At 46.4% G+C, this 12,075-nt stretch overlaps 1 protein-coding gene across 2 annotated transcripts in view; it reads left to right on the forward strand.

Annotated features, from left to right (window-relative positions):
* The window catches only part of WDR93 (WD repeat domain 93), a 693,419-nt gene that overhangs the window by 165,199 nt on the left and 516,145 nt on the right, over positions 1-12,075 (forward strand). For both annotated transcript variants that reach the window (XM_086958144.1, XM_086958145.1), the window contains exon 7: positions 4,837-4,875. In XM_086958144.1, the coding sequence (XP_086814270.1) occupies positions 4,837-4,875 (39 nt within the window). The remainder of the gene's footprint in view (positions 1-4,836; positions 4,876-12,075) is intronic.

Raw genomic sequence — 12,075 nt, forward strand, 5'->3', positions numbered from 1 at the left:
AGCCAAAACCAGTTCTGTCCTCTCTGGTTCAGCTGCCCGGCAGGAGGTGGAGACAACATTGTGTAAGGCTGACCGGGCCCATGCAGGTGCAAGGGAAATCTCCTCCCACCTCTCTAAATGCAGACCGGGCCTATTCAGGTGCTAGTGAGAACTCCTCCCCTACACTGAATGCAGCCTAGGTCCATTCAGCCCAGCCCTGACTCATTCAGGAAAGGCAGGACACACATCAATCCCCCCCTGTGGCTGTCTGAGAGAATGCATCTCCCTGGCCCCTGTCACTCCAAAGCCAGACAGTCAATATACAAACCAGCAGAGCTACACAGGATGGCTAAGCAAGAAAATACCCACCTTCTAAAAGTGGTATTTTCAAACACACAATCTAAAAATCATCTTTACTAAAAGATGCATTTTTATATTACGAGTTCAGGCATATTAAACTCCATCTTTCTATCTTGTCCCAATGCGAAGTTATATTTATAGGATGTAATATTTATAGGATGTAATAAATAAACTCCCATCCTATCCTTTGGGCCAGATAGTCTTTCAATAGTGAAAAAAGAAATTGGCAGTATTTCACTATCAGGACATGCCACACAAGCCAACCAGGACATGTCCTACCGCTCACAAACTCTGCGCCCTGCCCACAGTGGTACCTTAGGCCTACCTTAGGGGTGTCTTACATGTAAGAAAAGGGAAGGTTAGGGCCTGGCAAGTAGGTGCACTTGCCAGGTTAACATGACAGTACCAAACTGCGCAGACACTGCAGTGGCAGGTCTGAGCTACATTTACAGGCTGCTTATGTGGGTGGCACAATCAGTGCTGCAGGCCCACTAGCAGCATTTGATTTACAGGCCCTGGGCACACACAGTGCCCTGTACGAAGGGCTAACTATATGGCAATCATGGAATCATCAATCCATAACAACAATTGACAGGGAGAGCATATGCACTTTAGCACTGATCAGCAGTGGTATAGTATCCAGAGTCATAAAACCACCAACAACAGGTCAGAAAAAATACAGGAGGATGTTGCTATGTTTAAAGGGTAGTATGAAAGATCTCTTGTTGTCCTTTCCTCTGCTTCTCTGTTTACTATTTTAATTTTCTCAAGGCCTGTCTCTTTTCATACTGTTCCGGTTGGTTGGTGTGTCTGGAGTAGTTCTTGGGTTTATCTGTGTATTCTCTTTTTCATGAGAAAGTACATAAGAGAGGACAACAGGGGGATGGTGACACTCAACAAGATGGACCATCCAGAATTTGGGAGCTCACCCAGACCGGAATGGAAGACGAAGGCAGGGAGCCAAATGAAGTCAAGGGTAGATTCATCAATGAATCTATATAAATAAATATAGGAAGTGGTTAACAACATGAAAATACATTAGGATACATATAACAAACCAACAATATTTATGGAAAAAAGAAGAGGGGAAACAAGACATAACATCCTCAAATCGGAAGCCTTAAAACCAAAGAAAATCGAGAAAACATTTTAATAAAACTAGTTAAGGAACATCAAAACAGAATCAAAACCGCAATAAACAGGTATATGCTGAACAGACAGCAAAAATCCTGTAAGAAAGAAGAAGGTTAGACAATCAACCATTGGAAGAAGTAGAAGTATCCATGTGACTATTGGTTTGAATATGAATAATGTTGCTGAGTTCTGCAGGATCTTGAAAGGTCCTTGTTTGATTATGGTAAGTAACTTTGAAAATGCATGGTTGGAATAAACCAAATCTAGCTCCCAGAGTGCGCAAAAGACCACGAAGATTCAAAAATGTGTTTCGTCGAGCCGCAGTAGCATTGGATACATCTTGAGATAAAAATACCTAGCCAGGAAATTTGACGTTTAGATCTAGCTGCAGATAGAACTGAAAGGAGATTGGTAAATTAAAAAAAAAAGAATGATGACACCTCATGGTTTAGTTGAAGAAGATAAACGAGGACCAAGCCTGTGGGCTCTTTGAATGGTGAGGGAAGTTGACGCTGGCATTTCCAAGAGTTTTGGAAGAAAAGAGGTGAAGAAAGTTATGGGATCGTCACCTTCCAAAGCTTCCAGTAGTCCGTATATGCGTAGATTATTCCTCCTATTCCTGTTTTATAAGTTCTCAGTATGTTGTTGGAGAGCAAGAACCAATTTTTCCAAAGAGGCAATGCGTTGTGAATTAACTTGTATTTCTGAAGCTTGCTGCGCCATAGATGATACTCTATTATCCATAGTAGACCACTTCTCCTCAAGAAACTGCATTTTACTGTTGGTTTCTTCTACAAACGGGCGCAAAGCGCGAATCTCCTCTAAAATTAGTTCCATAGATATAGACGATGATGGTTTGTCAGGAGAAGGAGGATCTTGTTTTAGACGTTTAGAAGACGTATTAGGTGGAGAAGATTTATTGGAAGTGGATTGCATCGAGGAAGAACGATTAGAGGATACACCTGACATTTGATCGGCGTGAGATGAGGGGTCTGACGCTGAGGACAATGAAGATGTTGCTGAAGAGACGCCTTTGAAAGGAACAAAAACAAACTTTGGATTGCGTAACTTGCTCATATATATCAACCTTCAGTGCATAGAGTGTGCAAAACAAATATGATGAAGGCTAACAATATAAGGAGATATTATTAGGTCAGGGAAGTTTGTTTATAGAAAAACAAATGCGCCAATATAAGAAAGTCAATGAAAGGAGCAGTGAAAATGTAACATCCAGAAGGCAAACTGTTTTTCAAGCAAGGCAAAATAATTCAAAGCTATTCACGGCAGGGGGCCTGTCCTGTTACAATCCCTCATTTCCCCATATTTCCCCAGGAGGTCCCTCAGGTCATCATCTGACTTCCTCATGAGCTCAACGAGGATGAAAAGAGCCCGATGGGGAGGCAGATCATTTTCCCACTTGGCCAGAAAACTCTGGAACGCAATGTCCACGGAATTGAGACTCCTAAAGGACATACACAGCTTCAGGAAGAATATCAAAACCTGGCTCTTCCCATGAGTGCTCCTCCACAACACTCCGTCCTCCTCTCTGCAGCACTGGAAAGCCCTTGGGCAGCTATCCGCTTTACAAATCACATAAACATATGTTTTTGTGTTGATATATGGTTAGGCAAACGTGCCACTGTGAGGAACTATAGATGGATGTGCGCAGTAAGGAAGAGTAATGGCCCGATTACGATACCTGGTGGTCGGACCGCTGGCCGATATTGCATCGCTCAGGAGACCACTGAGAATCATGTGGCGGTGCAACCGCTGTATTTCGATTTTACCTCCCGGCTGGTGGTCAGAAGTGATTGGTACCATGGTGGGGGCATGCTGTGGCCACAGGAATATTCTACAGCAGATGCCTCTGCTGTTGAGTGCTTTCAGCACGTGTGTCCACCGTGTGCCATGCACCATTTCGTGCATGGCACACGGTGCTCACACAACAATGCTCAGGTAGGGAGACACTACATGTGCCCCAGGCACATGTTGCCACAGGCTGCAATGCCTGGGGGCCTGTTGGGGGCCCCCTCATTTCCTTCCGACAACCTTTTCATGGCTAGGCCAGGCCAGCTTTTCCAACCGCCGCACAGTCAGGACCTATGATCCTGGGAGAGGTGACGCCTTTATGTCATACAGCTGTGGGTCCAACCGCCAGTAACGTTATACAGTGGTCAGACCGAAGGGCTGTCCTAATGTGGTTCGACCGACATAATGATCAGGCCCTAAGTATTTAATAGACCTGACATGTTGTTGAGGCGGGATCCTAATACAATGGTATGGCTTGAAGCTAATCACAGTTTCTTTAAATACAAGGATTTTTTGGGCCCCATTTGGAAGCAATTTGTTAATATCCTATGCATAGCCTTCAAATCCCTGCATGGTAAGGGACCAAGTCGGCTACCCCACTACATTAGACAATACATTCCTCCGTGATCCCTCAGGTCAGCCGCCAGTGGTAATTTAGTTACCCCGAGGTTCAAAAAGGTGAGATGGGACGGCAGGAGCTTTGTTCCTACCACAGTCAAGATCTGGAATTCTCTTCCCTTAACTCTCTAGAGAGAATCACACCTGGTCAGGTTTAGGAGAGGCCTGAAAACCTGACTATTCAGCCACTAGCTCATGCCCTCTTTGTTCATTGGAAAGGTAGTGCCTAGACACCACAGGGTATTAGTAACGCTTTATAAATTATCATTTCATTTCATCCTGGACTCTCTACTTTGTTAATGCATATCCAGAAATCTGTTTAGCAGCCACACCAGTCTGTCAGTTTTCTATTGACACCAAAAGGCCTATACTGTAGTTGGGAGGGCTAAAATGGAGGCCAAGACAACTAACACGTTTCAGAACATGTATCCTCTTCAAGGTAGGCCTCTGACACTATTGTTGTATTGTGCGTCAATGTCTGTTCGATTGATTTAATATTGAATCACTGAAAGTATCCACAGAAGTCATTATTACACTTAAACTCGTAGCTGTTTCAAGGAGACCTTCCCTGCTAACATGGAATGGAAATGGTAGGTTCCACCCATCAGAGCTAATTTTAGAGGTATTTAAGCTGCAATGTTTTTCTATTTTGAATCTGCCAGTTCAGTTCAACCCTTTCCATGAAGTGACAGCTTAACTCTCAAAGCCGTAGTAGACCATGTCTCCTGGCAGACATTTAAAGGCTCTATATAGACTCAAACATGCTCTAGTTGACTTCCAGCAATAGAAGGCGACTAGCAGAGCTGCTGTTCTGTAAGTGGAAGGTGGAGCGTGAGTGCTAGAAGTTGCGATGCATACCCTTAGTAGAAATAAAGATTGCTGTGCTTGCAGTTAGCTCCTTAGTGAGAAGTCTTATGTTTTTTCTTTCACCTACAGACATTGCCGGGAGCACAAGAAACAGAGGTCCCCGAAATGGTAACTTTTCTTTCACAGTAGGCATGAATAATGTATTTAATGATGTGCTTGTGAGTGCTGAAATCATATCCAGAGTTGCATTCTTTGCTGGCTTTATTTAAAATACACTTTAAATTTACTATGCTTGTCAATGTTTCGAGAAGTGTATGCTTGTTTTGGCGAATAATGTGCTAATATTCAAACTGTGTTTTATGCAACAATGTGTATTATAAATCAAATTTAAGGAAATTAAAAACATTCATTCTAAATTATACTCTGACCTGACTCTGACCTGACCTGCCTCTGGTCGGTGACGTTCGCTCCACCCGCCGCGCAGCTCTCCTGAAGTGTGCCCGGTCTCCCTGCCTGCTGTTTCTGCCCGCTTTCTTTGCTTGTTGCTTCTCTTGTTCCCGTTCTTGCCCGGTCTCCATGCCTGCCGTTTCTGCTGCCGTCTTCACGCCCTCCCCGCTCCCTGCCTCTGCTCCCCTGCGGCCCGCCCCCCTTTTGCCTTCTCTACCTGTTCCCCTCCCCGCGTCACCCCGCTCCCGCCTCCCAGCTGCTCCTCCCTCCCTCCGGACTCTTAAGAACTGGTAGCGCGACGGGGAGCTGTGACCTGACCTGACTCTGGTCGGTGACGGTCGCTTCACCCGCCGCGCAGCTCTCCTGAAGTGTGCCCGGTCTCCATGCCTGCCGTTTCTGCCCGCTTTCATTGCTTGTTGCTTCTCTTGTTCCCGTTCTTGCCCGGTCTCCCTTCCTGCTGTTTCTTCCGCCGTCTTCTCGCCCTCCCCGCTCCCTGCCGCTGCTCCCCTGCGGCCAGCCCCCCCTTTTGCCTTCTCTACCTGTTCCCCTCCCCGCGCCACCCCGCTCCCGCCTCCCAGCTGCTCCTCTCTCCCACTCCGCCCCTCCCACTACGCCATTTATGGCGGAGTTCACACGTACGCGCAGCGGGCGCGCCAAAGGCAAGCCCGTCAACACCTGGACCGCGCCCAGCGCCAGACCCCCTGGCCCCCGCAGGTGCCACCCCACCCGCCGGACGTATGACTCCGCCACCCTCAGCGCACTCAACACCGGCGGCCTTTCCTGGCTGCCACCGAGCCACCCCAGGACACACCCACGGACCCTTCACCTGCCAATCCTGCAAGTTCGCCTGCATCCGGACCTGCAACTCACCCGCACCCGCCAAGCCGAGCACCAACAGCAACCACCTGAAGTGCGTCCTGCTCAACACCCGCTCCGTCCACAGACACGCCGTGGAACTATGGAACCTGCTCGACACCACTTCTCCAGATGTCGCCTTTCTCTGGAGACCTGGATGAACGCCTCCTCAGCACCAGACATCGCCATAGCCATCCCGGACTGATACAAGTTCATCCGGAGGGACCGCGTCAACCAGGCTGGAGGAGGCATCGCCATCGTCCACAAGAACACCATCCGCATCACGACCAACTCCGACAACACCCTCACAGCCGCCGAACATCTCCACTTCCAGATACACACCGACCCCAAGACCACACTCAGAGGCACCCTCATCTACAGACCCCAAGGACCCCGCACACAATTCAGCGAAGACATCACAGACTTTATCAGCCCACATGCCCTCCCCTCCGCTGACTACATCCTCCTAGGGGACCTCAAGTTCCACCTGGAGAACAACAACGACAACAAAACCACCACCCTGCTGGACAACCTCGCCAACCTCGGACTCAAGCAACTGGCGAACACCCCCACCCACTACGCCGGACACACGCTTGACCCAATCTTCTCCTCCAGCAAACACATCTCCTTCAGCCACTCCACCGGACGCCACTGGACAGACCACAGCTGCGTCCACTTCAGCTTCAGAAAGACCATGACTCACCACTTCCCGCAACAGGTTCCCCGCAGGAACTGGAACAAGATCACCACCGACCAGCTCACCACATCACTGAACCAGAACCCTCCCGCCAGATCAACGGACCCAAACCAAGCAGCCCTCAACCTCGCACAGTGGATCACCAACTGCGCCGACGACCTCGCACCCCTGAAAACCCATCCCAACAGGCCCGGAAGCAAGAAATCCCCGTGGTTCAACGACGACCTCAAGAACTCCAAGAACAACTGCCGCACCCTCGAGAAAGCCTGGCGAAAGAACCCAACCACAAACAACATGACCGCCCTCAAGCACCCCACCCGCAAACGCCACCAGCTGATCCACACCACCAAGAAGTCAGCATTCAAGGAATGACTAGACAACAACGCACACAACAGCAAGGAGCTCTTCAGCATCGCCAAAGAGCTCTCCAACCCCAGCGCCGGAAACAACAACATCACTCCCTCACAAGACCTCTGCGACTCACTCGCCACGTTCTTCCACAACAAGATCGCAGACATACACAACAGCTTCGGCGATCAGTCCACGCACCCAACCACAGAAGAAATGCCCCCCACCACCACCCTCTGCGCCTGAACCCCAGTCAACACCGAAGACACCATCCACACGATGAACAGCATCCACTCCGGTTCGCCGACCGACCCGTGCCCCCACCACGTCTTCAACAAGGCCGACTCCGTCATCACACCCCAACTACGGGACATCATCAACTGCTCCTTCAACACCGACACCTTCCCGGAGAGCTGGAAGCATGCCGAACTCAGCGCCCTCCTGAAGAAACCATCAGCAGAGCCCACTGACCTCAAGAACTACCGCCCCATCTCGCTCCTCCCGTTTCCTGCCAAAGTCATCGAGAAGACCGTCAACAGACAGCTTGCCGCCTTCCTCGAGACGAATGGATCCCTCGACCACTCACAGTCCGGATTTTGAGCCAACCACAGCACCGAAACCGCCCTCATCGCAGCCACTGACGACATCCGAACCCTGCTCGACAACGGGGAAACAGCGGCCCTCATCCTCCTGGACCTCTCCGCAGCATTCGATACTGTCTGCCACCGCACCCTAGTACAACACCTCAGCAACGTCGGAATCCAAGAGAAGGCGCTGGAGTGGATCATCTCGTTCCTCGCCGGAAGAACCTAGAGAGTCCGCCTCCCCCCATTCAGATCCGCGGCCACGAAGTCATCTGCGGCGTACCACAAGGATCATCACTCAGCCCCACCCTCTTCAATGTCTACATGAGCCCCCTCGCAGCCATCGCACACCAACACAACCTCAACATCATCTCCTACGCCGACGACACCCAGCTGATCCTCTCCCTCACCAACGACCCCGCCACCGCCAGAACCAACCTACACGAAGGGATGAAAGAAGTAGCCGAGTGGATGAAGAACAGCCGCTTGAAACTGAACTCAGACAAGACGGTAGTCCTCATCCTTGGATCATCACCATCTCTCTGGGACGACTCCTGGTGGCCTCCGGCCCTAGGCAGCGCACCCAAACCAACGGACCACGCGCGCAACCTGAGCTTCATCCTGGACTCCTCCCTATCGATGACCAGACAAGTCAACGCCGTCTCGTCATCGTGTTTCAACATCCTACGCATGCTCCGAAAGATATTCCGATGGATCCCCACCGAGACCAGAAAGACGGTCATCCAGGCACTTGTCACCAGCCGACTGGATTACGGAAACACCCTCTACACCGGAACCAGAGCCAAACTGCAGAAAAGACTCCAACGCATCCAGAACGCCTCCGCACGACTCATCCTGGACATCCCCCGTCACAACCACATCTCCGGACACCTGAAAGACCTGCACTGGCTCCCCGTCAACAAAAGAATCACGTTCCGCCTCCTCACCCACGCACACAAAGCCCTCCACGACCTAGGCCACAGGTACCTCAACAACCGCCTGACCTTCTACACTCCCACCCGCCTTCTAAGATCGACCAGCTACGCCCTCGCCGCCGTTCCACGCATTTGAAGAGCCACCATGGGAGGAAGATCCTTCTCCTACCTGGCAGCCAAGACCTGGAATTCCCTCCCCATCCACCTTCGTGTTACCCAAGACAACCTCTCCTTCAGGAAGCAACTCAAGACCTGGCTGTTCGAGCAGTAGCGGACCCCCCATCCCCAAGCGTCTTGATACCCTCCGGGTGAGTAGCGCACTATACAAATTTCTTGATTGATTGATTGATTTTGTAATATTTTGCACTACAGAGTAGGTTTAACAAGACATATATAAAGAGACAAAATGAAGTACGATTTGGAACAGTGGAATTTTTACCTTATATGGTTCTCTGTTTGAAATCTTTATTTTAACATAGTGAGACGAATTCATTGGTAGATGCTTACATCATGAATGGGCCTGCAATGGGTGAGCTTGTTTCATGTGCTGATTAATGGTCTAAAAGCACCATTGCCATCATGAAATCTTTTTTAGTTTTAAAACAGACCTAAAAGAATTATGAAATACTGTTTTTAACGTTTTTAATTGTTTAGGGATCCTAAATATCCTTGAAATGAATTCAGCACTGTGAATTAGGGGAAATAATTCCCTTTTTGACCTCTTTTCTATGGAATATGAACTTTCACAACCACTGCCAAACATTCAATATGATGGCTCACCCAAAATGTATATATTTATTATATTGTATTATGTCATCAATGATGCCATTTAACATGTCATGGTGATGTAATATGTGAAGTTAAAAGCAGTGCATGGCAGGGCACAAGTTATAGGTATATATAACTATAACTATATATCACAGACCCTTCTTCCACAACTCATTACTTGGTGGCACAAACTTACTCGTAGCCAATAGGATGGTTCAAAAAGGTAATACATTTATTGTTGAGCACCAACTATTAGTTGTTAGTGCAAACAAAAAGATTGACACTATTAAATCAGCCGATGCATTTCGGCTCCATGCCTTCAACTGGACCTCACTAACTTTTATGGTGGGCATTATTATATCACATAGTCCCTTCTCCATTTCATTGGCACCACAAGCACTAGAACTTTCAACATTACATGTCTGAGTTACATTTCAGGCTCCTTCCGCCCTTCATTTTCACTCATATGGCCTTTTCATTTCCAATAATTATACAATAAACACTGCCTTCTTTAAAAGATACATTTGAATCTCAATCCATCTCGTTTCTCATTCGTTTGCCCAACACATTAAAAGGCGATGTTTTCAAAGTTATACTATCCCCCTTTATCGAGTTAATGCCTTTTCTAATGTACACATCTTGCGCTTATTTCCCGATTTAGGTCACATGATTATATCTTAACAAAGTAAAATTCCCATTGCACATATCTCAAATTAACATTTCCACTAGTTTTCCATATATCCTTGCACATATATGACCAATAAAATAAGTATACTTGTTTCCATAAGTATTTCTTAAATGCAATCACTTAAAGTCAATGTATGTACTCAAGTTTGAAGTGACATGTGCCAATATTCCAGATAAAATGTAATCACTTATATTAAATAGGTGTACTCAAATTAAAGTAATGTGGCAATAATCTGCATATGTTAAATGTGTGTACTTAAATTAAAGTGACATGTACCAATGTTCCTGGTGCATGATGGACATTTCATGCTAAGATATATATTCCCCAATATCCAAGGCAGATATGTTAAATTTACACAGTAAATGACATATATTGCACAGTTCCCAATTCAATATACAAATTTCAGATCAAATCGGGGACTCTAGAGCATATATTGTAGGCATAAGTCATCCTCTAAGATCTCAATGACCTTGCTTCTAAAGTGATAATGCGTACGTGCAATATATTATATTTCAAAAAGACACATGCTGCTACGGTTTCTTCCTTTTGGAATTCAGTTTGGAAGGTTTGCTTGTCAATTTTTAAGTTTAACAATGCTTTATCTTTTATGCATGTTTTTGTAGGATCCCTTTCGCCTGATATTGATATAACCTCATCTGAATCTAAATTGTTTGACCTTTTTATTGCTCTAGCCCTTAAGGTTATTCTATTGTCATGGAAAGATGATTCCAAAATATCTTTATTCATGTGGTGGAACTTTATTTGTGATGAACATAGAATTGCTGCTGTATCCTCTTCTTCCATTTCTCAAAAAATAAAATCTGATCTTCCATGGCTCCCCTTTGCTTCCTATCTTTCCTCCGCTACTCTATCTCACTGACTTTTATCTACCTTTTCCTCTTCTCTTCTTTCTTCTTCCTCTTTTCTCCTCTCTCTTCTTTCTTTCCTTTCTTTCCTTCTTCCTTTCTCTCCTTTTATCTTATTCTCCCCTTCCTCTGCATCTCCCTTTTTGCTGTATTTAATCATATAATATTATGCCTGATTGTATCTCCCTATTCCTGTTCATATATTTCCATTTTTTGGCATGTACCTTGTTCTATTTGCAAAAATTTCCTATAAAAATGTATTAAACAAAAAAAAAAGACATATGTTGGTATTCGAGAGATCTAATGGACTATATTCAGCCAGCTAATGGACAGTCCAACCAAGCACATATATTATAGGCATATTTTATTCCCCAATATCTCATTGACTCTCGGTCTAAAGTGCTAATGCTTATACGCAATTAACTTGTTTCAAAAAGGGCTTCTACCAGTGTTTAAAAAGATCCAACAAAAATCTGTAGCCATATAGTGGAGCCACTAATCAGTAACGGTTCATGGTCACAGAGTACACCATACTTGTCTTTGTTTAGTCATACTGATGTTATTCCACATGTTAAGTGTAATACATCAGGAACATTATATTAACAATGCCACTGGTCTTAAAGTGCTAATGCATATTTGCAGTGTTAGACTTGGCATCCTTGGCGTGGTTTGCTCTGACTTTTTGCCTCTACCTCCTGCATTTTTGAATGTGTGATGGTTTTAGTTTTTGCTGGCTTATGCCTTAGATGCTTTGGGCACTTTGCCACTGCTGATCAGTGTCAAAGTTCAAGTGCTCCTGGTGTAAATTGTAATTATGATTGGTTATCCATGATTGTCATATTTGATTAACTGTTAAGTCCCTGGTAAAGTGCTCTGAATTTGCCAGGGCATGTAAATCAAATGCTATAAATGGCTTGCAGCACTGGTTGTGCCACCACATATGTAGCCCTGTAATTGTGTTTCTGATAGATATATCTGCTAGTGGATTCCTCACCTTGTGAATATCCCCTTTGCGTCAGCAACATTCGGAAATTCATTTTGTAGCTTTGCGCCGACGTGGACGACGTCATAGAGGCACGGCATCGCTCGCGACTCCGCTGACGTCACCAACACCATAATAGGCCCACGCCGGCGTGATGATATCAGTTCCCTTTTTTCCACGTTGTCGACGCTAACGGTT

Source organism: Lissotriton vulgaris, chromosome 2_1 (assembly GCF_964263255.1).
Source record: "Lissotriton vulgaris chromosome 2_1, aLisVul1.2, whole genome shotgun sequence".
Taxonomy (NCBI): domain Eukaryota; kingdom Metazoa; phylum Chordata; class Amphibia; order Caudata; family Salamandridae; genus Lissotriton; species Lissotriton vulgaris.